We start from the raw sequence: 26,226 nt of genomic DNA on the forward strand, positions 1-26,226 counted from the left end.
TAGAGTCATCTGAAAGGAGGGGGCATCAGCTGAGAAAAGGCCTCCATATGCTCCAGCTGTAAGGCATTTTATTAATTAGTGATTGATGGGAGAGGTACCCAGCCCATTGTGAGTGGTTCCATCACTAGGCTGGTGGTCTGAGGTTCTATACAAAAGCAGGCTGGGCAAGCCATGGGGAGCAAGGCCATAAGCAGCACTGCTCTGAGGCCTCTGCATCAGCTCCCGTCTCCTGGCGCCTGCCCTATCTGAGTTCCTGACTTTCCTCAGTGATGGACTATACTGTGGAACTGTAAGCTGAAATAAACCCTTTCCTCCGCAAGTTGTTTATCGTCATGCTGCTTCGTTGCAGCAATAGAAACCAGAACTAAGACACAGACATTGGTATTTGAGAAGTCAAAATACCTTCTTGAGGTCAGACATGGTAATTAATGCTGTAAACTCAACACCCAGGAGGCTGAAGCAGGGGGATCATTATTCAAGACCAAGTTGGGCTACAGAGAAGCTGTATAAAAAATAATAATGCTGGGGGCTGGAGAGATGGCTCAGTGGTTAAGAGCATTGCCTGCTCTTCCAAAGGTCCTGAGTTCAATTCCCGGCAACCACATGGTGGCTCACAACCATTGGTAATGAGATCTGGTGCCCTCTTCTGGCCTGCAGACATACACACAGACAGAATATTGTATACATAATAAATAAATAAATATTTAAAAAAATAATAATAATAATAATGCTTGAAACCCAGGTGTGTTGAATTTCTCACTAGCTGTTTTTTGTTTTCATGCCACAAGGCTATTCCTTCTGATTGGTCCTCTTCTCCCCTTCACTCTTTGCCAGACTCTTCCTCACTTTGGGGAACTCAGGTCAGATATCAAATCCTCCAAGATTTCCAGCCCATAATACTTACCACTATTAGCGCACTGAGCACACTGCTCAGAGACTTCTTATCTGTACCTCTCGCCACCACAGGACTGTGAGATCTTCACTTGGTGTCCACAGAGCAGAGGTGCTCAGTCAGTCACTACTCCCAAAGTTAAGCTGAAACTGTAACCACAGTTCTCTGTATTTCCTTATATACATGTCTGTTCCTTCAATGGTCATTTCCTAGGCAGACATACTTGATGGGCACTGTTCTAGACCAGCCAGTGAGTAGTGGGGAAACTAAGAGCGTGTGGCATCCTGAAAACTAAGTGAAGAAAAGGCTGGGAATAAAGATAACAACCGTCAAATGCTGCCAGGAATCTATGTAAGATGAGATCTGGGACTTAACTGTTGCTGGAACAGCAGCAGCAGTTTTTAAATTGCTGGGGAAAAAATACAGGTTGGGGCTATTTGAGAAAGGCATGGGGTGTTAGCAGAATAGAAAAGAATGGAGAAATATCTGGGGCGTAACTGTTGCTATAACAGCAGTGCCACTTTTTAAATTGCTGGGGGAAAAATACAGATTGGGGCTATTTCAGAAAGACATGGGGGTATTGGCGGAATACAAAAGAATGGAGAAAGCTGTTAAAATAATTCTTTAAAAAGTTCTGTTGCGCCACTAGGCATATATGCTGACACACATCTGTAACCTCACTGCTAGGAGGCTGCATCAGCACAACAGTGAGCTCCCAGCCAGTCTGAGACCCTGCTAAATAAATAAATAAATCACCAAAACAATGATCACTTTTAAAAGGTTTGCTGTAAAGGGAAGTAAATAAATATATTGTGTTTTATTTTGCTGTGCCAAGAGTTTTTATTTGCATGCAATAAATGTATCTAACCTTTCTATTAAAGCTTCTTAGTTTCCTGTTTGGAGCAGGAATGCAATGTCTGTGGACAGCAAATCTGATACAAATTTTTCACAGTACATTAATTCCTTTCTGGGGCCTTCCCCATCTGGGGGCTTGAGGGGGTCTCCCTGCTGGTGTCAAAAGCTTTTATTTTTCAGTAACCTCAAAACCTTGTGGCTAATCCATGTCTCCACATTTACAGATGACCACAGTCACCACTGCAGACATGTGACTAACACCAAAACTTCACGTGGTCAATACTCTTCTTCTTGGCTCCCACCACAACCACCCATATACCCAGACACAGGCTCCCACAGACAAGATATGCACGACCACATATATTAGGACCACAAGGCAAAGAGATACAGATCCTCAAGAACACATTGAGGAGGCAGCAGTAGGCATGGCCATGGCCATCTCCACTCCCACCATGGACCATGCTAATTCCCCAGAATGTGACCACCTTACACACTCAGGCCCAAACAGGAGACCAGCACAGCAAGACACATCATTTCTCATAGAGCTCTATTGTGGCATATAATAATAATAGGTACTCTATATAAATTAAATTAAAAATAAAGCTCCAGCAGGTTGCACAGATTGGCTGTTAATAAATATATCTCTGGGTAATTGTGCCCCAAGACCAGCTCATGACCACTCTCCCTCATCCAGAGAATTATACAAAAATAAATACAGGCTCGGGGGTGGGGGGGGCATGCCTGGTTCCATTCTAAAATTTCTCACACAATCTGCCATTCCTTCCACTTCACAAGCTCTACTGCGGGAAGCCTGGCGCTGACTACAGAGAGCTCAGAGCTGGGAAGGCCTCTCTCCAGTCAAGCACTCTCTAAACCAAAGGACCCAAGTCCCTCACTACACAGGCTACATCTCACCTCTTCGGGGTGACAGAGGGACTGCAAATCTCCAGACCCCGAAGACGAGGAAATCTGCTGTCACTGATCCTACAGGCAGTCCCTACGAGAACCAGGCCAGAGAGAGGCAGAGCACAAGCACCAGAAGGGACATACCACTGTTCAAAGCCACAGGAACCACAACTAGCCCAGCCAGGACACCCAGCGTTTGAGTCAAGGGCCCCCAAAGCTGAGGAGTCAATCCACACATACATTCTGCAGGGGCTGCTGGCATGGGAGACCTCTCTGGGGACTCAGGGTTTAGGCTTCTACCCTCTTCATCCTGGGAGGTCACATGACGGTTGGCTAAACTAGAAGGACAAACTTCAGTCCCTGGGGGACTAAGGAGAGCAGTGTGCTGCTCTGGCAGAGCTGGGGCAGCCGGCTCATTATCAGAAATAGATAGCAAGCTGCCTGTCCACCCAGTAGGAACCTCCATCCGGGCTTCCGTCCCAGCCTCTCCTGGGGACCTGGTCACCCCAACTATGGGCCTATTCATATGCAAAGAGTTGACGTCCTTGCCCACCCCTTTCTCTGGATTCTCAGTAAACTGTCCCTGTGTTGCCAGAACCACAGGGCTGTCACATCTGGAGCCCCCAGCCCATGGGAGCCACACATCTCCCACAGAGCGCGCCCCAGAGAGGATTTCTGGAGGTGATTCCTTAGGGCTGTCTCCGTCAGGGCTAGAGGGAGTGATGGAGAGCCCCTCTTCGCCCTCCCCCTCGTCATCAGGGTCCTCAGTGTCCTTGATGAGCTCCACGCCACACCCCAGGCGCGCATAGTGCAGCGTGATCTCCTCGGCCAGGGCACTGTTCAGGGCCCTCTCAGGGCCAGGCCACTTCAAGATCAGGTCACGGTCCGTGAGTATGCCCAGGGAATGGCTGGGGGACGTCCCTCCATCTGTAGAGCCCTCCCCGCCACCCCCTGCTGCCACAGCAGCCCGCAAGCGGCTCAGGTGAGACAGGTAGAGCTGCTCCAACTCCTGGTCAATGGTGTCTTCACCAAGCAGCTCCTCCAACCCACTCACAATCTCCAGACCCCGAGCGGGCTCATCTGTCACAGTCCCCACCGTGGGGGCCTTTCGACCCCCTCCGCTTTCCCACGTGGCCTCCACCTGGTGTTGACTGGGTTCCAGGAAGGGCCCAGTGACTCTATCGCTTGCATCTGGCCCTGAGGCCTGGTCCCTGGGAGGGCCACCCAGGCCACGGGTAGATGGAGGAATCCTGATGGCTGGTGTCTGGAGGACCTCTGTAAAAGCCACAGGTGGGTTGCTTCTGGGGATGCCGCCTTCTTCTTGAGGGTTTCTGGTCACTGTAGCTTCAGAAACCTGTTTACAGTATGTGCAGAGGGAGAGAATGGGAATGGAAGTAGAAGAGGGGAGGGAACAAGAAGAGACAGTAAGAACTGGTAACACCCCACACCCAGTCCCTAGAGTTTTCCAGGCAAAAATATGTCCAAGAACCCCCTGTGATTCTCTAGCTGCCAAAGACTTGATCGTGTTCGGCCAAGTACACAGAGACCTCTTCTTGCCGTGATAGTGCTAAATGATTCTCTGGGTATCCGTACTCAGTGAATGACTGTCAGGAACAAATGAATTCATGATGGGTTTTCTCCTTTAAAAATATTTATTTATGGGTTGGTAGGATGGCTCAGTGGTTAAGAGCACTGCCTGCTCTTCCAAAGGTCCTGAGTTCAATTCCCAGCAACCACATGGTGGCTCACAGCCATCTGTAATGAGGTCTGGTGCCCTCTTGAGGAAGAGACCTGGTCAGTCGTCCTCATCAACTTAGACCATGAAACCCAATATGGACAAGTTCAACAGAACCACCATATACGGGCTGCCCATGCATGCTTCAGCATTGCCAGGACATACGTTTCAAAATTTCAATTTTAGGATGGGTAACAGCATTTGCTGCCAAATATGATAACATGATAACCTGAGTTTGATCCCCAGGGCCCCTGTGGTGGAAAGGAAAGAGCCAATCCCTACAAGTTGTACACACACACACACACACACACACACACACATAAATGTAATAAAACATTAATATTTACTTCTTAATTGTCTTTGAAAACAATGCTCAGTCTAGTAGCAACAGTCCCGCTGGACCCCATCTGAATCTCCACTGAAAGGACCCCAGGCTTCTTAGTAAGACTGCTTTCTCCAGGTTTGGAACAGGCAAAATACAAGACCGTGATATATAATCATAGCAAGACGTGAGAAAAGGTTCCCAGAATAACGGAAAGTGCTAATAAATACAGAGAGACAGAAAAAAGACTACTCCTGGCCAGGGATACTTCCATGGAACCATGAAAATAAGCAAATGCAGTGGATTCAGAGTCAACAAATAAGTTTTGAATCCATGAATGAATGAATGAATGTGTCATAAGTTCAGAGAAAAAGTCCAGCCAATAAAAGAAGTAGAATGATAGAATTTAATAGAACTTAATGGAATGAGCTCTGTTTAAGTCAATTTCATAATACTAGACAACATTGAACAAATATATTTAGCAAAAATAATGGTTTAGTAAATGCAATTTAATAAAACACTAAAGTAAATAAGATTAATGAATTAATGAAAATAGAGTAAGAGGGTTATGGTTAGCAAGATGGCTCAGTAGGTAAGGGCATGTGCCACCAAGCCTGACAGTCTGAGTATGATACCCAGGACCCACACCATAGAAGGAGAGAACTAACTCCTACAAGTTGTCCTTTGACCGTGACACACACACACTGTGGCATACACACGCCGTGCACATACACAGATACACACAATAAATAAATAAATAAATAAATAAATAAATAAACAAACAAACAAACATCCGGGTGGTGGTGGCGCACACCTTTAATCCCAGCACTTGGGAGGCAGAGGCGGGTGGATCTCTGTGAGTTCTAAGCCAGTCTGGTCTACAAGAGTTAATTCCAGGACAGTCAGGGCTGTTACACAGAGAAACTCTGCCTCGCAAAACCAAAATAAATAAATAAATAAATGTAATTTTAAAAATTTTAAATGGAATAAGAAATGTGGTGGGTAAAAGGGAGGTTGGGGAAGGAAAGGGAATGGGAAGAGAGGAGGGAGTGGAAACTGTGGTTGGTACGTAAAATAAAGTTTAAAAATTTAATAAAAAAGAAAAGAAATGTGTTTCCACCTGAATGTAATCAGCCAAATCCAGACTGCATAGAACTCTACATGACAAACAGGGATTAGTAAACAAATTGCAATGAAGAAACTTTGGGATATTAAAAAGTAAAGACACCTATTGAGAGGAAATATAATGTATCAGCTGGGCAGTTTAATCTCAGCACTCAGGAGGCAGAGGCTGGCGGATCTCCAAGTTCAAGGCCAGCCTGGTCTACTGAGTGAGTTCCAGGACAGCCAGGGCTATATAAAGAAACCCTGTCTCAAAAAAAAAAAAAAGAAAGGGGCTGGAGAGATGGCTCAGTGGTTAAGAGCATTGCCTGCTCTTCCAAAGGTCCTGAGTTCAATTCCCAGCAACCACATGGTGGCTCACAACCATCTGTAATAAGGTCTGGTGCCTTCTTCTGGCCTTCGGCATACACACAGATAGACCATGGTATACATAATAAATAATAAATAAATATTTAAAAAAGAATAAATAAATCTTTAAAAAAAGAAATAGGAAAAAATAAAGAAAGAAATAAGGAAGAAAGAAAAGAGAGAGGAAAAAATAGAAAAGAAATTGAAGAAGAAATACAATTTATCACCTTGTTTGGGTCCTGGGAATACGCATAAGAAATTTGGATCACTAACCCAATCATTAATGATATGAAGGAACACTGTTAATTTTCAAAGGTGTGATCATGGCACAATCATTGGGGCTTGTTTTGTTTTGTTTTACAGTTATTTTTCTGAGAAACAAACTACAGAATTCACAAATTGAATGGTATCTGAATTTTTTCCAAAATCATTCTCTAGGAAATGGGAAGGGAAAGAGCTATGCTATAAAGTAGGAATGGACACATGCCAGTATGTGTCGAAGCTGGGTGATGAGTGTTCGTTACACTAGGCTCTTTACTTTTATATATACTTTTACTTTAAAAGTTTTATAAACAACAGTTAAAACACGCACGTTTTAAATGTCTCCTCCTCCCCTGCCAACAGCAACACTGTTCACCAGTTTCCTCTTCCCTGGTGTCCCTGCTTCTCACCCTCCTCCAACAGGGTCCCACAGCAGACCAGATTCCTCCTCTGCTCATGACCCTCCCTTGTCTCCTCCTCACTGAGAGTGAAAATGCCTAAATCCTCACCTTGCCTCCCGTGCCCCACCCAGTCTGTCCACTGCCACCTCCCTGACCTCACTCCTCACCACTCCACTTTGACCCCCACTTCATTCTACTTTCACAATAGTCTTCTTGCTTTGCTTTGCTTTGCTTTGCTTTGCTTTGCTTTGCTTTGCTTTGCTTTGCTTTGCTTTGCTTTGCTTTGCTTGTTTGCTTTTTCAAGACAGTATTTCTCTGTGTAGTCCTGGCTATCCTGGAAGTTACTCTGTAGACCAGGCTGGCCTTGAACTCAGATTCACCAGCCTCTGCTGGGATTAGAGGCTGTGCCACCTCTGGCTGGCTCAGTCTTATTTCTAGCATACAGGAGTCAAAGCACACCTTAGGAACTTGGTACTTGCCTGGAAGGCTCTTCTCTCGGTTTGTCATGAGGCTCATTCTCTCACCTTTAAATTTCTCTCAAGCCTCATTTCTCAGGCCCCTCCCTCCTCCATTCCCCTTCCATTCCCTCCTCTTGCTCTCCCTCCCTCCATTTTCCCTAAGCACTCATCTTCATCTCAAATACAATATATGTAATTTATTATTTCATTATGTCTTTGCCCAAACATGTAATCCCCTTAAGGATGTCATTTGTGTTAAGTTTTCAGTGTCTAGAATATGGAACAAGTATTCCCTAACTGTTTGCTAGTTAACACTTAAACCCAATGAATAATTTCAGCCTTCTCTTACCCTCATCAAATTCTGGGATTTGTGATCTCACTCCCACCTCCAACTCCACTTGTAGGATAGACGAGAGCTTGTCAGCTCTACCCCTGGGTTCAGCTGTAGTCACACTGGGAGCTATCTATCAGTCTATTCATATCGAGGTTACAGGACCTGCTTACCTGAAGTGTCATCTGGGGCCATGGACGGAGAGGGGTGGGGGCCACTAGAGGACCCAGTGACTCTTGAACATCAGGATGTTCTGCCAGAGAGAAGAAAAGGGCAAGGTTGAAGCAAGACAGGTATACAAGCAGCCTCATCCTGTTCATCTAGGAAACCAACTGGAGGTCTGCACTGGAAGCTTTGTGTGGCAGTCCAAGGAAGGTGACCTTTTCTTTTTTATAGAAAGAAACAAGGAGGAAAGAAATGGTAAAAGGCCACTAGAAAGGTTAGGTGACATAGCTCCGTAGCAGAGCATTTGCCTAGCGCACACGGACCCTGGGTTCCAACCCCAGCACCATGAAAAATAGTTACGGTATGAAAATGGGCCAGAACTCCCAAAGCCTGGCAGATGCTTACCCCCAAGGGTATTGTCCTCCATGCTCTTCATCCTCAGCTCCTCCTCAAGAGGCCTGTAGGGCAGATGAGACAGCACATAAATCTGACACCCTGAGAGGACAGTTCTGCCACCTATGGGCACTTTCTGTGCCTCTGTGGTGACTCATCTTCACCTAACAGCTATTTTCCCTTCTGCTACTTTTTAATCCCTTGACCGTAAGAGTCCTATATACTCACTGTAGAAATTTTACAAAATACAGAAAAACATAAGGATGCCTGAAACAAAACAATCACGTGAGCCAGAGGCAAGCACTGTTACTATTTGGAAATTTTCATTCCAGACATTCCCTGAAACCATTTAGATTCTGCGAACATGCTTTCACAGCTGGCTTTGTCCATTAAACAGTAAGAAACATCATTATCGACTTTTGCAAACATTGAAAAATGGCAGCTTTATGCTCCTATCAAATGGCCTTACCATTATCTGTGTAGCCATTCCCTTCCTACTGAGTAGCTAGCTTGTTTCCTTTATTTTATTGTTACAAACCAAATATCAATGGGCAGTTTGGGATCGTTTCTTTAGGGTTTGCTCCTGGCTATCACAGAAGCTATTTTTAAGGGAAGGGCAGGCAGAAAAGACTGGGGGACACAGGAAGCAGCAGAGGCAAAGAAGGAAGGCAAAGGGAGAATGGGAATGGGAAGGGAGCCCGAAAGGCCTGTGTCCCCCTCTCCATCCCTCCTTGGTCCCCATATCAGTCTGGCAGGACCCATCGCCTCCTTGTATACAACGTAGGGAGCATAGAGAACTCCAGAGTAAGACTCGAAAGCCAGATATCTGGCCTGGCACAGAGCAGTAGCTAAATCAATGAGAGAAATCTATTGGTCTAACTGCTCCTCTGGCAGCCAAGTACGATCCTTGAGAGGCCTAGGCCAAGTGTGTCAGCCAGATCCTACCAGGAGCAGGACTTAATCATGACGCAATCACTGTTCATATTCCTACATGGGAGTCTCAAATGTTCACAAATAATACAAATGAAGGAAACAATGATTACAAGAGCAATAACGACAGGATTCAGAGGCCTGAGGGGAACTCAAACGATCAACTCTTTCTTCCTAAGAGCTTACAGGGCACTGCTGACGCTTTTGAAAAAGGTTGCAACTGAGAAAATACCTAATCAAATGCCTCACTCACCAAAATTATCTCCACAGAAACAGAATGCCACTAGCAGGTCTGGGCACAGTACTCTGGTGTTAGCCAATGGGGTACATGTAACACATGTACCGATTTAATAATCATGGTGACCGCAAGCCAAGAACAACATAAATTCTTTGAAGTGGGCAGTTCTGCTAGCCCCCTTGTGGATGATGAAGCAGAGGCTAAACTGATGGCTCAAGATTCCACGGGCAGGATCAAACTCCAGAGTTAACCAAGCTCATGCTGTTTGGATAAGAGACTGTGATTGTACCCAACCTAACCTCCAGCCCTATCTAGAAACAGAAGGAAGAACCAATAATAACAGACAAGTAGATGCCCTCCCTCCCTCCCTCTCAAGGGGATTGTTTTTCAGCTGCCCATCACCCACAGTTTCATTACTTGTCCAATTCCACGGCATGCACGGCTAGACTCCTACCAGAGAGCAGTTACAGGAACTGTTCTCAGCACACTGGAGGAAGGAGCTTTAACTAACACCAAGGGCCTAGAGTCTAGAATCATTGGAAGGGGTACTTAGTCCTTCTCTGTAGTCTAGGACTCGTGCATCCCAGCAGAGGTGTTTTGGTCTGAATAGTAGAGAGCCTGTGGCAGGCAACTCTGAGAGCCCAGCCAGAAACTTCCACACAATACAGATGAGAAGATTCAGGAAAAACTACTTTAGTCCTGAGCCAGTCTCTTCAGTGGATCTAAAATCCGGGCCTTTGGGTCTACAGCTCCATGACTTTTGCCTGGCAGAAACAATTGCCTTCGTTTTTGCTCTTAGATCATCTTACTGAGGTCTTCTAAAGTAAAATCCTTCACAACCCCCCCCCCCAACTGGACAAAAAGGCCAGCTCTACACAAGCATCCTGTAATCTGGCTTAATCCCGACATGCACGACGACCAAGCTTTGGTTAAGTATACATGTGCATGAAAAGAGACACAAGCAGCAGCCACTAGCAGAAGAGACTTCTAGGCAGATGAAGAAAAATAAATTTAAAAAGTTCTTCAGCCACCACACCTCTTCCACTGCTAAAGCCCTCCAAATACAGCCCAAACCAAGAGCCGCCAAGTCAGCAGAAGCAAGCAAATTGTTTTCCCATCCTCAAAGATTTGGGAAGAAAAGAAGGAGTCAGAGGAGTCAGGGGCCATTGCGCCTCACCTCCTCCACTGTGGGCCTTTTTGTTACTACATCAAAGTCAATTGAAAAGCTTTCTTTCAAAACAGCAACCTCTCCTTCTCCCAAATGTAGAAACTAAGATTGAAGGAACTGTGTCTCCAGCCACTAACCACACTCCATACTAATAACATTCAGAAACGGCCCCACTTGAAGACACTGTCTCAAACAGTAGGCAGGGTGTGCGTGCGTGTGTGCGTGTGGTGTGTTTGAACGGTCTTTCACGGTAACCATTTTGGAGGCAGCTGTGAGTGCAATCAAAATGAGGAAAGGAAGGGAACGTGTGAGTGCGCCCCGACTCACAGAGCAGTAACAGTTCTTAGAAAAATGGGGAGGCCGATTAAGAACAAAACTGTACCTGCAATGTGCCTTTTAACTTTCAAGAATAAAACCTGCTCTTTTGGCACCAGTCCCACAAATGCCATGTGGCATCCTCTCAAGGGCCGCGAGTACACAGTGGGCCAGGACGCACACTGCTGGGGATGTCTTGGCATGCCTTATCTGAGTGTCTGTGAACATTAGTCAGGTCCATCTTCTCTAGAATGGACCACTCTATTGGAGGTGAAAATCCTTCCTGCCACTAAGAGACTCAATGGCTGCTTGACTTCAGAAAGTCATAGCAATGGCCTCAGGCCAGGCCAGCCAAGGCAGAATAGAAAGATTGCCAGGGAGAATGAATGAATGAGCAAGTGAGGGCTCATAAGTCCCAAAGAGAAGTGGAAAGTAGCCTCAGTCCTATGACTGCCACCACTGTCCTCTGGGTCCTGTGTGAGCACTTCCAGCCCTCCAACTTTCAAAGACGTTTACTTGCCCAAAGTGGGTCATGTGCTGAACCCCAAAGGGAAACACCGCAGAGCTTGGCTCCCATGGAGACAACCTGATGATGCTGTCTGGGGTGGGGGGAAATGGCTTCACAAAGTTGCTCCGAGATACCTGGAATTCTAGTTACCCTCAGCCATGTGCTTTGGGGTGGGGCAGGGGGTGGGGTGAGCAAGCTGTGAAAGCCACCAAGTTATGTAGAACACTGTCTTGCCTTCAATAAGTGTCAGCCCCAACTCTAGGTCTCGTGCACTGTGGAGCAACTTACCATACCTCCGGCTTCTTTTATCTCACTGACACTTCTATGCTCACAGCCCAGGGTGAGAAAACCATTTTTCCTCCTAACCCAGCACATCCACACGAGTAAATACAGACACAGACACACTGAGAACTGAAACAGTTGTCCTCCAAAACGATACTTACCTCTACTGCACGGCATTATGTACTGTGCTAGTTCCTACACCGCTTCCAATGTTTGTTGGAAGCTAGCAAACTGATTTTGCATCTCAATAAAGGGCCAGAAAATGCAATGTTGAATAATCCCAGCTCTACTACATGCCAGCTGTGTGACCTGGGACACAGTACCTAACTGCCTGAACCTCAGTCTTCTCGTCTAAAAGAGATGATGGTAATATTTTACCGAGTTGTTGAATAGACTGCGGGAGCATAAAAAGCACCGATAAAGTGCTTACAACTAATTCCTTTTGAATTCCTACTCAAAGAAACTGAGGCTCGTAAGAGAAAAGCAACTTGTCCAGCTATGCCCAGCTCGAGGACCTCTCGGCTAGCCTAGCTCTGCAGTTCCAAACTGAGGGCTACTACACAGTCCCAGACCCCTGCTCTGCCACTCCGGTGTGCAGCCTCCAGCCCACGGCCTTAACCACGATGCCCTAGCAGTTTTCTGTGGAACAAAGGGACATCACTTTCGCATGAAATCCTCTCTCCAGACAACTCAGATGAGCCCTAGCCCACCCTGTTTCAATTCATGTCCCTCAGGCTGTCAGCTCAGCTATGACTCAGCTATCCAGTCACAGGGACACTTAAAAACCCCTGAGGCGTTGCTGTGCGTCAGGGCTAGTGACAGAGGAGACACACTGGTGAGCAAACCCAACTATGAAATTTAGAATTTGATGTGGAGACATTTGAAAAAATACTCAAACTCATTATTTCAACAAATATTTATTGAGCACCTACTAAGTGCCATGCATCATGGCAGGCCCGTGAGAATACAGTGGTCACCAATGCAGAGCATGTCCCTACCCCTCACGGAGCTTACAGTCTAGCAGTGCAGTCACACAATAACCCCTACTAAAGGTCTTGCTCCAGACTGAAGTCAGAGCTCCTAGAAAAGGAAGGATGCTAGAACACTAGGCCCTGGCACACACTAGAATCAGCAAGGGTTTAAGGATGCTTAGAAAACAAATGAAGGGCATGTGTGGTCAGGAAATAAGAGGTTGTTTGGGAGCAGTGTGCGGGAGACAGTTGAGCATGAGAAAGCTAAGGATTCGGTCAAGTGAAGACATCAAGTTGGTAAGTGAAGCTGAAAGAACAAGGAGAAAGAGAAGGGCCAGAGATTTCTGAGGAAAACTAGCAGAGTGTGTTGGTCCCGAGGCCAGGGACAGAGGAAACCGAAGTAGGACTAGTCAGCCATTTCAAGAATGAAGAAAAGCCACAAAGCCATCTCAGTTTGACCAAATCCAGGGACTACTAAACATATGAGGTGAGCAAGCAGAGGAAGCAAGCGCTGGTGACTTTCGGGTGAAGGGACAAGGGTGACCATCAGGTACTGACCAGAAGCAGAGGGCAAGGTGGTTGGCTAAGACAGAGGCTCTGGCCTGAGGATAAGTCAGCAGAGAGGACCGGGTGAGAGGGACAGGGAAAGAGTTAACAGGACAGAAATGAGGCTTACGATCTCAGATTCTGGAGCAAACGGCAAAAACTGAAGCTCTGGGGCAAAGAACAGGGACTAGCCTAAAACGGGGACAATGTGAGGGGTGTTGGTGTTCAGAGGTAGGGGCTCTGAGTGATAGGGAGTTCCATTCTGATGGTATCTATTATGTTTGGGCAAGCAAAAGGCAGAGTCTGAAGGTAAAGAATAAGTGAGAGGGTGCCATGGAAGAGGAGCTGAGGGTGGATCAGAGAACGCACAAGATTACCAGGCAGGGTGGAAGGCGCTCCTGAGCTTGGGGTAAGGCTCCCATTAGGCTCTGGGGCATTCATTCTCTAACTTGACCTGCCCGTGTTGATCAGTGATACGAATAAAGCTAGGAACTTAGGCTAGGGGTGGACAGGCTGCCCTGAGGAACCCCTCTTAGAACTGAGGGGTCTACACGAGGAGAATTTGATGGGTACAGGACACACATTCTCAGGGAAGCGAACAGTATGAGCAAAGACCCGAAGCAAGAGGACGTGGTGACAAGAGCTCAGGAAAACAGTATAATGCAAGACTAGATGACAGCAGAAGGCAAGCTGGAGAACGGAGAGGGGAGTAAGGGCCCGTCAGACTTTGGTTGATCTTTATTTTGAAGAGGAATAGGACATCTCCTCAGAGTATAAAGCCAAGACAGACCAGAAGGCCTCCATCCATTACCAGTCCTAGCACCAAGGACTCCAATGCGATTTACTCACGCAGTTAAGAGGGATTAAAGCAGTCTAGCCCACAGAAAGCAGTCAAGAATGAGACTACACAAAAATATTCAGCAAACTACCTAGCAAAGAAAAGGAGTGCAGCCATGTGTCACTTGTTAAGGCTTGACCCTGCCTCACCACCTGGCTATAGTACAAGCCCTTGGGTATCTGAGATCCAGTCTGGGTCTTCTTTGCTTCTTCCTAGCCCTGTGCTCAGCACGTAACAGGCCCTACAAAAAATGCTTGCTGTTGGATTATCTCTAAACCTAATGGGTACTGAAAACCTGGTCCTGCAACCCAGGGAAAGCATGCCTGAGCCTCTTGACTATATCCTCATGGCTGCCAAACATCCCCGCTGACCCCACCTGTCACGGCCCAGCTGCACAGTGGGCCTGCAGCCAACATTTCTGAAGCCCTCTACAGCAGGCCTCCCACAGATAAGAAAAGGGTATCCCCTGAGGTCCACCACCATTTCCCCAGAGGGCTAGATCACAGGGGGTAGCTGTTCTTCAACAGCACTCCAAATCAGCAGCAGCATAAAGGCCTTACAACAATAATAAGTTGAAATGTACTTGCCAAGAAAGCCACCGACCTACAAAGAAAACCTTATCGCTGATCTTGCAGTGCACACCAGCCTCCCCTTTGCAAGAGCTGAGATCAAAAGATAAAGAAGCTATCAAAAAGCCATCTGCCCACTTAAAATAATATCTCAAGTCACGTTGGGAACCACAAGCATGGGGCCAGCTACCAAAACAATTGTCTAAATGAACTACTTCAATTTCTCCTTAAAACCACCCATGTATTTTAAAAGAAAAACACCCTCTCCACCCACCTTGGCCTAGCAAGGTTTTGATTTGTCTGTTCCCTTCCTTTCACACTCTTGAAAATGACCAAACTTCAACACCCAAACTGTCGTATCTTACAGACAGGGCTCCCATAACTGCCAACTGGGATGAAAAGTGATTGAAATGAAGGCGATTCTGGGGGCACTGGAACTGCTCAGTCTCTCAATCTGGGTGGTAGTGATAGAAGTGCAAACATACGTGTAAATCTTCTGAGCCACGCACTCAAGATCAGTACCATCCATGTGGGTGTACCTCAATAAAACATCAAGCACACAAAACAGGTACAGGGGAAAAGATGAAGACCTAAGAACACCACCCGTGAAATCCAGAATTTGCTTTTAAACTAAGGGCCTCAACATTTCCTCCCTGCGCTCACCATTTACTAGCGGGGTGGCTTTAAGGAAGCTGGATCATCTCCCTGAGCTCCCCAGCTCCCTGTCAACTAGGACTCAGTATAGCACCTACAACAAACAGCACATTCAGCTGGCCTTCAGAGGACAATGGACCTACCACTCTTACCAGAGACCAGTAAACACTGACCACCATTCCTTTCACAGCTAGTTATACCTCAGTTACCTTGCCCACAGTTGCTGCATCCAATTCAACCACACAGTGTCAATGCCTCTCTGAGAAGTGAAGAACTGAGAAGAGACCATACAACAAAGCTGAGTTCAGGAAGGGAATCCATAGAATGTGAGTATCTAAATATTAATGCTAATTAACACCGCTTTGGCACGACTTGGAACTAGACTAGACCCTGAATGCTTTTACTCACCCTGTGTAGTACATGCCGTAATTACATATTTTACAGATGAGGGCATACTTAGTTACCTCCACACAATGCAGTTAAGAATTGGCTAAGGTCACAACACTAGAAAGGGGCAGGCCTAGGTTTTGAACCCAGGTAACCTTACGGCAGAATCCAAGTTTTCAACCCTTCAAGGTCCATCAGCTAAGAGCTAAACCTTTCAGAACCATTCATAACAAGCCCCTGACCACAACCAGTCGATCCCACAACACATCATGCAGCTTCCAATGACCAAAAGAGCAACCTCCCATTCCCAAATCCATTTTCGGTCCTCAGAGAAGGAAAACACATACATTTCTCAGAGAACTAACTGACCCAAGGAGTCACCTCACCTACATGACCACAAAGAGAATCAGGCCTAGCTGCTGTCCTTGAAAAACTTATAGCCCTGGTTAAGAAGACCTAGAGAAGCATTCTATCGGTCTCCTGGGTTAGAAATGGTCCTTTCTCCCAGCCCCTGAAGCTTATGGGAGGTATGCAAAAAAAGACATGAGCTTCAAGTCCACTTCTCATTAGCTTCTGTCTCTGCCAAAGCTAATGCTTCCATTTGACATTATGGCCTCGGCCCCTCACCTCTACAGGAGGCCTCAGACTACCAGAGGAACAGTTTAAAAAAAGAAGAAGCTTGCATAGACTTCAAGGCCAGAAATGGTTGAAACTAAAAAGCCAAGTACCACCACTTCCTCAACCAGTTTCCCCACCTCTGTAACTGACTTCCTGCCCTGTCAGATAGGAATCAGATTCCACACCCCACACTGGGAGACCCTTAATCCGCACCATCAAACCGCATGCTCTCTCCACTTCAGCACACCAGCTGTCATTCATACCAAACTCATAACCACCTCAGGACGGTTGAACTTGCTGTTCCCACTGCCTACGTCTTCCTTCCATGTATGTCACTGCTCCATGCCACTCAGGGCTCCATGCCACCTCCTCGGTAAAGTCCTACCTGTTCCACTCTCTATGAATTCTCTCTTCCATAACTCTTCTTTACCACCGTCTGGGACTGAGCACAAGAACTCACTCAGCGCGTCTACAGCAGCCACTCCCTCTCCAGAGCCTTAACTCTACTTTTTTCTTCTCGGCACTAACCTTAGCCCTATTTATCTTATCTACTTGTTTGCTTTTTCATACTGTTTCCCACAGGAGCCTAGCATGATGGTTGAGGGCAGGGAAGGTGTCTGTCTTGTTCTGGGCTTTACAGTGGAACTCAATAATGGATGATACCCCGGTACTTAAAACAGTGCCTAGCACATGTTTGGCCTCCCCTACTCTTTGATCAAATGCACCCTCCTCCCTGTCCTGAAGAGCAGGCCTGGGGGGATATGGGGACCTCCTGGAATGGGATGCTTGTCCTCCATTCTACATCCAGCCCTGTGTTGGCGGAGGTGGCGCTGGCAGACATTACCTGCGCCTCACCGGCTTCATGCAGCTCTTCAGCTGCCTGGCCTCAGCCTCCACAGGACCCTGGCACTCAGGCTGTGGCTCCAGCTGCTGCAGCTGCTGCTGCTGGGGCAGCCCTTCGGCATCAGTGGGTGTGGGAGCGGGTGCGATCCGGAGCAGGACAGTGTAGTTGCGGCCATGGTTGTTGGCCCAGAAAGTGCCCTCGGGGGTCTCATAGCGCACCACGAAGTCGAGGCGTGCCCCATCGCCCGCGCCCTCAGCAAAGGGCAGCTGGAAGGCAAAACGGTCAGTGCGGCCACCGTCGTCGGGCGAGGAGGCAGACATCTGGCCAGGGCCCAGGCCTAGACCTGGATCCAGGAGGGGATCTCCTGCTCCTGTTCCTCCCACTCCTGCCCCAGGCGGGCTGCGTGGGACATAGCGCGCTGGGTGGTCGCAGAAGGAAGCCCAGCCGTCGTGCGAGGCCCGCACGTGCACCGCCTTCTCGAAGGAGCGGTTCAGCACGCGCACCAACCCGCGCACCACCGGCGGGCGCCCCCCAGGCACCCACACCCCGGAACCCCCGGGGACCGCTCCAGGAGGCGGCAGTAGCGCCTCCAGCTCCACCATCACACGCCCCAACCTCTCCAGACGGCCCAGCGCGGGCGGCAACGAAAATGTGGGCACCAGGTAAAACCCCCCGCCAGCGGGAACGGGGCACAGCGGCGAGGGATCGGGGCAAGCCTCCTCTTCCTCCTCCCCTTCATCCCCATCCTCGCCATCATCGTCCTCATCAGCCCCGCCGCTGCCGCCATCTTGCCCGGTCGCCGCCGCCATCTTGCCCGCCCCGGGCCCGCCCCACGGCCGGTAGCGGCGTAGCTGCGCCAGAGGCAGCCCCAGGGCCTCGTCAGCGAACAGCACCCTCCGCGGGGCCACCGCCGCCTCAACCGAGGCGCGGGGCTCTCCCGCAGCCGGCGACGGGGGCGCGGGATGCCGCAGCGGTGGCTCCACAGGGGCCGTGCGCGCCATATCGGCGGCGGCGGCGGCGGCACCGACGGCACCGGCGGTGGGACCGGCGGGGGCAGGGTCTGAAAAGGCGGGCAGCCAATGGGAAGGCCAGGGCGAGGGGGTGGGGCCCCAGCGGAGCGTAGGCGGTGAGATGAAGACAGGTACAGCCAACAGCCAATGGACAGCCATGAGGGGGTGACGTAGGCAGTGACTGCTGAGCAGGAGAAGCTAGCGGCCAATGAGGACGCCCGAGCGTGGGCGGTGTGGGAGGCGGGATGATCGCCGAGTCAATGGAAAGGCCGGAGTCGGGTTAATGCGGGACCGAAGACGTAGCTGGCAGAAGTGTGGCGCTTAGTGGGGAAAGCCTAAGCACGAGCGGCGTGGTGGGCAGCGGAAAGATGGAATGGATACAGGCGATGGGGGCAGCGGAGAGCGAACCCACAAGTCCAAAAAGTGGGAGATCCGCAGGTTGCGTAGGCGGTAAAACGTAAGAAAGATAAAAAGAACAGCCAATGGAGAACTGCACGCGAATGATGTAGAGGCAGGATGACGATAATGATAGCTTTGAGCCAATGGAGAGTCTTGTGAGAGTGCACTGTGGCTTCAAGGGGCGGAAACAGGGTGAATATAGCCAATACAGAGACCAAAAGGAGGCTGGAAGATATTGTGTGGGCAAACACGGAGGCGGAACTGTAAGGGGGAAGAGCCCTTGGGCATGTAAAGAGTGAAGGTGGGAGCAAGAAAGAGATGGGGAGCCAGGGTGAAGGCTGTGAGTCTCCCGGCAGTGCCTGTGTGGGATTAACCAATGCCTAAACGGGAGAATGTAGCCGGATGGAGACTCTAGAGGCAAAATGGGCAAACAGAGCCAAGGATGGTAGTGTTGGTGATGTAAAGGAAAGTGTAAGTGGCCAAATACGTAGGTTAGAATGGAAGAAAGTGCATGGACAGCCTGAGCTACTGAGGGGTTGAGCATAGAATCAGAATTCAGGCAGCCAATAAAATGACTAGGCCCCTGGGAATGGATTTCCTTTCTCCCTATCCTTCCACGACTCCCCATGACCCCGCGAATTTCCAGAGCCCCTAAAAGCCTAGATTGCACGGTAGTGTGAGACCAAAGCAAAACAGCTCTGCCATCAGTCACTGGATGTGTCCTGCACCCCCCCCACACACACACACACACAAATACCTCCCAGCCTTTTTGTGAGCAGCGCAACTAGCCCAAACCGCTCTTGATTGTTCCTTAAAGTTCCCAACTGAGCATTGGTGTTCTTCAGGACTTGGAACCATTGGAAAAAAATCAATCACAACATAGGAAATAGAAGTCTTTGAAGGATTAGTGTTTTCTAACTTGCACTCAGCAGACATTGGCCCTGACAGTATGCAACCAGTGGATAGTCAGGCTAATGCTGCCCTTCTTGCTCATTTTGACACTTTACACCCCACAGTGGCTTCCTCTCCCCACTTTTTTCCCCCATCTCTGCAGAGACCATCTCCTCTGCCCAGAGTGCTGTCTCATCTAGTTCTTTCATTCTCCCGTTGACATCTCACTCCTATGGGAATGGAATAGATTCTGCTAGCATGTTCATTCACACGTCATCCTTTCCATCTTACTTATTAGGACTTACTGTCTGCCTTGTGCCGGCTTCAGGGGATGCTTTTCTCTAGCCTTCACAATACCTGTAACAGGAAGGCCATCCCTCAGCCCCTTGTAGTCTCTCTGCTCCTCCAGTCTGTGTCCAGAGTCATGAAAGGAATCTGTTCAGCTAAAAGTAGCAGAAGGATAATGAAATAATGAAGGTTTAAACAAGGTAGAGCTTTTTTTCCTACCTGAAAGTTCCAGGTGACAAATAATCTGAGGACTCCATCCTAGCTGCCCATTTTTTAGGCACCAGCTGTGTGTGCCCTGGTCTTGCTTTTGAGTCTCATTATTTAGCAAATCCTGTTGGTTATCTATCCAAAGCATTCCCCAAGCAGTATATGGTGATGCATACTTGTAATTTCAACACTCAGAAGGCTGAGGCAGGAGGATCACTGAATTCAAGGCCAGCCTAGGCTACAAGTGTGACCTTGTCTTTTAAAGAATGGTTAGGTGCAGAGCTCAGTGATAAATCACTTCCTGGCAAATGTATGGGCCCCCATTCTAGCACCATTTTTTAAAATGCCAAATCTTTCTTTTTCACTACCAGTCTTCCAATAGAACCAACACCAGTGCCAGTCACCTGGGCTACTGTAGTAGCCTCCTCCTTCTTGGTCTATGCCCCATGTGCCTACACCCTATTCCACACTCGGAAATCTAAGGTATCCTCTTAAATCCTGACAGTGATGTCCCTCCTCTGCTCCCAACACTCCCACGGCTTCCTCCCAACTTAGAGGAAAAGCCAAACCTTCACCATGTTGTAAAAGGCATAACCTTTGACCTTACCTCCTGCTCCTCTTGCTTTCGCTCACTTCAACCACACCAGACTCCTTTCTGACGCTGCCCAAATCCAGTACACTCACCTCAGGTCGTGCAATCCACATTGGCCCTTCCCTCCAGTTCTGTGGGTCTCTCCATGGCTCTCTTCCTCACCTGTGCGGGGTCTGTATCAAAGATTCCTTTCCCTGGGGACTTTCCCTGACCTGTTCAATTCTACCCATTCATCTTCAATCCCCAGCCCTCCAGATTCTCTTCCCCAGCATCCTACATGGGCAGATACAGTTAAGGTGGAGAGGAGATTCTGCCCTCTGATAACCTGACCCCCAACCCTTTTTCTGCAAAGATCCTGGCTTTCAGCTTCAATAACCTCAACCCTCCCGCAGCTAAGGCCCACTCATGTAGCCTCCTGGGAATCTGTGTCACTACTAATCCTCATTCACTTCTCCTGCAACCTCTCTATCCAGTCTTTCTCACGGAGTGGCAGTAAGAGGGAGATGGTCACAGGGATATAAAGGAGGATGCAGACTACACCATGAACCTTGAGAAAGCAAGCACCTATTCCAGAAAGAGACAGGTGCTAGGGCGGGGAACTGGAACTGTCTCAATTATATAGAAGATACAGGGACTATTTGGGTTCAAGTACACAAGGAGCAGGGATCATTAACCTTGGGGTACACCTACAGTCAGCTGCCTAGGACTCCCTGTTAGGTATGTGCTTCACCCCTCCCCTGCCCCTCCCCCACACAGCCACATCTGTTAAGCTCCTAGGATCTCTGCAGACCTCCAAAGTAAGAAAGAGGACCTCATCCCACCTCTGTACCTCCCTCTCACCTCGGTACCTCCCTCGGCTTCCAACCACCACACAGGCCATGTTTGGTCTTAGATATGTCCCACCAACCTAGAAGCCCCAACCAGTGAAAGTTTTGCTTTGAGATAATGGTAGGGAGGGTTGAGGGTTTTTTTTTTCAATAGTTGTTGTTGTTGTTGGCTGATATTTTTAGGTCTTCTTTTTTTTCTATTCGCTTTTTTCCCCTTTTGTCTTTACAAAGCCAGGCCATCAGTTCCACGCTTGTCTTTTCTAAAAAGGTGAGGTAGGTTGAGAAAAGTCACTCTCTTTGTGTGTGTGTTGGGGGGTGGACATTAGAAGATGGGGGGATAAGGAAAAAGGGGGCAAAGAAAGGAACCGGTAAAGGGAGTGGGTATTGGCCACTAGATTAAGTATGTGAATAAAAACGTATTTCTACTTTCTCTTCCTCAGGCCTGAAGTCAGTCTTGCAAAGAGGTCGCGGTGGGCGTGCAGCTGGATAGCTGGAACTCTAAGCTCTGCAGGGTGCCGAGGCATCAAAAGCTGGAATTCTTGACCTTGACCGCGCCTTGTCAGGAGAAATCTGTAGAGGCTGATCTGTGTCAAGTGGTGGTGGGAAGGAGCAGATCTGTGCCAAAGTGAGGAAATGCAGCTGCCAAAACCTTGTAGAAAAACCTTAAGTGCTCACAAGCATCGAGCTCCAGAAGTCTCCAAATCCCAGAACTTCCCTGCCACCGAATCCTAGAAATTAAACCCGACACTGTTGGCTTCAGGAAAACTGGGCACTTCAGAACTCAATGATAAGGATCCCTATTTTCCATCTTTGTGATCCTGGGCAAGTTGCACCTCCATTTTCCTTCTCGGTATAATAGCAATACAGTAATGATGAAATGGACCCCAAAGGGAGCATATTGTTTGGGGAAATGTTCGGCTCTGTGGCTGGAATGTGGAAAATTCTACATAAATGTTGGCTACCAAAAGTTTGACAGTTACTTAGAATCCTTAAATCTTCGCAAACTGTAGCTTTTCTTTCCTTTTGTTGTTTAGGTTTTTGAGACAGAATCTGGCTTTATAGCCCCAGGCAGCCTTAAACTCTTGATCCTTCTGCCTCAGCCTTCTGGATGCTGGGATTACTGGCGTGTGTTACTAAACTGGGTGAAACTGGAGCTTTTCAAAGTAGAATGTCACCGAGGCTTGGGGGGGGGGGGGTTCAGAATCATCAGGCTATGGCTATATTGTTCCTGACAGGACGGGAACCTTGGGCTGCCTTGTGTATGACTTTTTGTTCTTAATCTCGTTTTTGTGATACTGAGGATGGAACCAGATGCTTTGTTCAAGTTAAGCAAAGTGACTTTCTTCCCCTAGCCCTTTGTTGTGAAGTTGGATGCATTAGTATGGGGCCGTTGGGGCTGTTTGCAGGTGGGTGGGTGGCTGGTGGGTCAGAGCACTCACGCATAAACATCATGTGGAGATCCTTTCCTCCTCACGGGGAGACTCTCAGCAGATTCTAGGAGCCAGTGATTCTGAGACTTGTTGATTCTGTGAATTTGTGGTAGGAGTACACCCCACTTTCTTTCTCCATGAACTGCATTGCACGCCTCCTGTCTTCTATGGGAAGAAAGGGCTACATAAGTGTCCAGATCTCCCAACCTTTGGTGACATGAGTGATGGGGACCATTCTACCTGAGGAAAAACGGAGGCCTGAGGCAGGACAAAGCCTGTGGAAACCAAGCACTAGTCCATCTCTTTCTTTGGTGTTTCCCATCCAAACGCTGGGCTTCAGATCCCATCTTCTTTTCAACCCAGTGGTCCTCAAGCATCCTCCCGTGCACAGAATGGTGTCTCTACCTATCTCGGGATGCCTTTGGGTTTTGAGTTATTTTCCTTTTTTTTTCTGACTCTACACACTTTTGTTTAAGAAATTGTGGTTTCTCGTGAGCCCTGTTATCTCATTGATACCTTTTACCTCTGTCGTGAGGGGAAGAAATCATATTTTCAGATGACTTGTAAAGGGCAAAGAAAAAACCCAAAATTTCAAAATTTCCGTTTAAGTCTCATAAGAAAAGAATAAACAAAGCGAGAGAGAGAGAAAAAAAAAACTATGAGAACCCCCCCCCACCCTGTGATTATCAGCACACACACTCATCAAAAAAAATTGGATTATTAGAAGAGAGAGGTCTGCGGCTTCCACGCCGTGGTTTTTCTTCTCGGTATAAAAGCAAAGTTGTTTTTGATAATGTGGCAGTTTCCCACAAGCCAGGCTGATCCTTCTCTGTCAGTCCATTGCACCAAGGTGAGTGTCCCTGCTCTCCCCCACCAGACACAGCTCTGCTGGAGAAAGTAGCAGGGAGATAGCAGCTGCGGGTCAGGAGCCCTCGAGTCCAGCTGGGAACACCCCAGCCACTGTGAACTCCAGGTAAGGACTTTTGAAACTAATGCTATTTATCGGAAGTGCCAGAGAGGTGGCGCAGTCAGTCCTTAGCTGGGGGCAAAAAGAAGAAAACTGATTGTTTGATACACAGATGGACAGGATTTTTTTAAAGATGCTAATCAACCGCATCTATGAATGCCAAAGCTTTGGGAACTTGAAGTGTTGTCCAGCTGGAACTGGAAACTTGAACTGCATCTCTTGTTTCTTTCCTCTTAATGCCCCCACTTCTTTTCCTGTTTCCTCTGTTTCCTTGTTTGTCCCTGTCTTTCTCCCTTGAATGCCCACTCTCTGCCCATGTCTTTCCAAGGCTCTGCCTATATTCCCTGTCCCTTCCATCCGGAACAGCTGTATCCCACCTCTCTCTCTCTCTCTCTCTCTCTCTCTCTCTCTCTCTCTCTCTCTCTCTCTCTCTCTCTCTCATCTACTTCACCTGCTTTTCCCCCCAGCATCCATCACAGAGATGTGTGCACCACTGGCACTTACTAATAATGGCTCGAGGGCTCCATTTCCCAAAAGTGGGTGTCAGTTCTGTTTGTCCTAGGAGGAGGATTGTGAGCAGGCAGGTCGGTCTTAGCATGTGATTCATCTTTTGCTTGTGTCACATAAGAGGACACCCTCGAGAAAGGCACTTCACAGCACAGTCAACCATGGTTTAGCAAAGGACTGTGTGACTGTGACCAGAATCCACGTCCGTGGAGGACAGACAGTTCAGGACTAGGGTGAGCTCGTGTCTCCAGTCTTAGTCGTGTGGCCCTGTGACTGGTATATGGTAAGTTCTCACTGTGAGCTGTTAGTATTTTTAAACAAATTAGAATCATGCTGTATTTGGGGTTTGTTCGTGCTTTATTCAATCAATACCATTCTTGTAGCATACTTTAAAAAATGAGCACGTGATCTTTTATGTCTGCCCTGACTGTCCTCACATCACACTCTGAATTGCCTGAATTGAATGCTGATGGTTGGACATTCAGGTTTCTTCTAATTACGAAGATGCAAAACAGACCCCTTGGACCCTGAAGATGGAGTAGCTGTGGAAGAAGGCTGTGCATTTTTAAGGCTTTTTGTTGTTGTTCTCTCTGCCAATTGCGTTTCCAAAGTGCTGCCTTGTTTTCTATTGTTCCTATGCAAGCTAATCTTAGGTGGCTGTTACCATTTTTAATCCCTTACCATCATAAGTAAAAATTGCTGTATTGTCAAATTTTGCATTCTTTGGTGACTTTTAATGACGATTGGCCATTTGGCTTTGCGGAGAAGGGTTGTATGAGCATGTTCCCACTCCTAATTGAGTAACAAGATTTTTTTTCTACAGATCTTAATTTGGAAAGGACAATAACTTTCTATTGGCTATGCGTTATAGCAAACATTTGCTCCAAATTCATCATTTGTGGATATATGTATTTTAATTTTATTTACTTATTTTATGGGTATGCCTGTGTTGCCTGCATGTGCACCATATGCATGCCTGGTGCCCACAGAGGCCAGAATAGGGTGTGGGATCTCATGGAACTAGAGTTAACAGATAGTTGTGAGTTGCCACGTGGATGCTGGGAATTGAAGCTACCTCTGGAAGAGCATTCAGTGCTGCTCTTAAGCACTGGGCCATCTCTCCAGCTCTATTTGTGTGCTTTTGTGTTGTTTTTGTTTTGAAAGAGGGTCTCACTCTATAACCCTGGCTGGCCTAGAACTCACTGTGTAGACCAGGCTAACCTCACACTCACAGAGATCCATCCATCTGCCTCTGCCTCCCGAGTGCTGCGATTAAAGGCACAGGCCACCATACCCTATCATTTTCTTTTTTCTATTTATTGTGCTTTGTAATGCACGTGTTTTATGTATTCAGATTACTCTTTTCTCATGTGGCTTCTCTCTATGGCTTTGTGTTTAAAAGTCTTTTGTCACTTGAAAATGAAATAACTGTTCACCCCATACTGGCTTCCAGTCTCCTTTATGGCTTCATTTTTTCCATTTTCACAAGTGTGGGTACTGGAGCCAGACTGTCTGGAACAATGTAGCCTCACCTCAAGTCATCTGTGTGAATGTGAACCAGCATTTAACCTCTCTGTCCCTCCATTTCCTTGTATGCACTGTGGGGGTATAATAATACCTACCTCAGAGGAGCTTTCTGAGGATTGCGGAATACACAATGACAGACATTAAAACGGTTGTCTTCAGTGGGTCTGGAAATTATTCTAGAGCAGGTGATGATGGTGACATTTCAAGTGGGCAGAGGTACTGGTAGGAAAGTAGTCAGATCATTCAACCCAGTCACTTGATTTTCTCCTGATTGTCTCAGAAGCATTTAATAATCTAGCCTGCACTATTCCTCATGTTGAAATGTTACATTCATTGCAAATCCCATCATCTCTATGCAGATCTATGCCGAAGCTTTTAACTCTGCTCTGATCCTTACTATCTGTTGTACAAGGGCAATACCACTTTTCTGATGTTGCTTTGCAAAACAATTCAATACCAGCCATGGATGTCTCTGGCACCTAGGGGCATTAGTCCTCCAGCCAGAGGCCAGTGATTATTTGGGT

At 47.6% G+C, this 26,226-nt stretch overlaps 1 protein-coding gene across 1 annotated transcript; it reads right to left on the reverse strand.

The window, feature by feature from the left end:
• Positions 1–2,094: 2,094 nt before the first annotated feature.
• On the reverse strand, positions 2,095–18,101 carry Ppp1r3f (protein phosphatase 1 regulatory subunit 3F). The gene is made up of 4 exons (XM_057760137.1): positions 17,058–18,101; positions 8,202–8,254; positions 7,805–7,884; positions 2,095–4,007 (listed from the first exon to the last, which is right to left on the reverse strand). The coding sequence occupies exons 1-4, from the start codon at positions 18,056–18,058 to the stop codon at positions 2,745–2,747; spliced, it is 2,397 nt and encodes a 798-aa protein (XP_057616120.1). The 5' UTR covers positions 18,059–18,101; the 3' UTR covers positions 2,095–2,744.
• Positions 18,102–26,226: the final 8,125 nt, after the last annotated feature.

This window comes from Chionomys nivalis, chromosome X (assembly GCF_950005125.1).
Source record: "Chionomys nivalis chromosome X, mChiNiv1.1, whole genome shotgun sequence".
NCBI lineage: Eukaryota > Metazoa > Chordata > Mammalia > Rodentia > Cricetidae > Chionomys > Chionomys nivalis.

Excerpts from the sequence above, each read along its gene's own strand:
- Ppp1r3f (XM_057760137.1), bottom strand. The coding sequence starts at position 18,058 with ATGGCGCGCACGGCCCCTGTGGAGCCACCGCTGCGGCATCCCGCGCCC. Across the intron at positions 8,255-17,057 it reads ATGAAGCCGGTGAGGCGCAG|GCCTCTTGAGGAGGAGCTGA; the intron begins GTAATGTCTGCC and ends TCTGCCCTACAG. Across the intron at positions 4,008-7,804 it reads GGCCCCAGATGACACTTCAG|GTTTCTGAAGCTACAGTGAC; the intron begins GTAAGCAGGTCC and ends TACTGTAAACAG.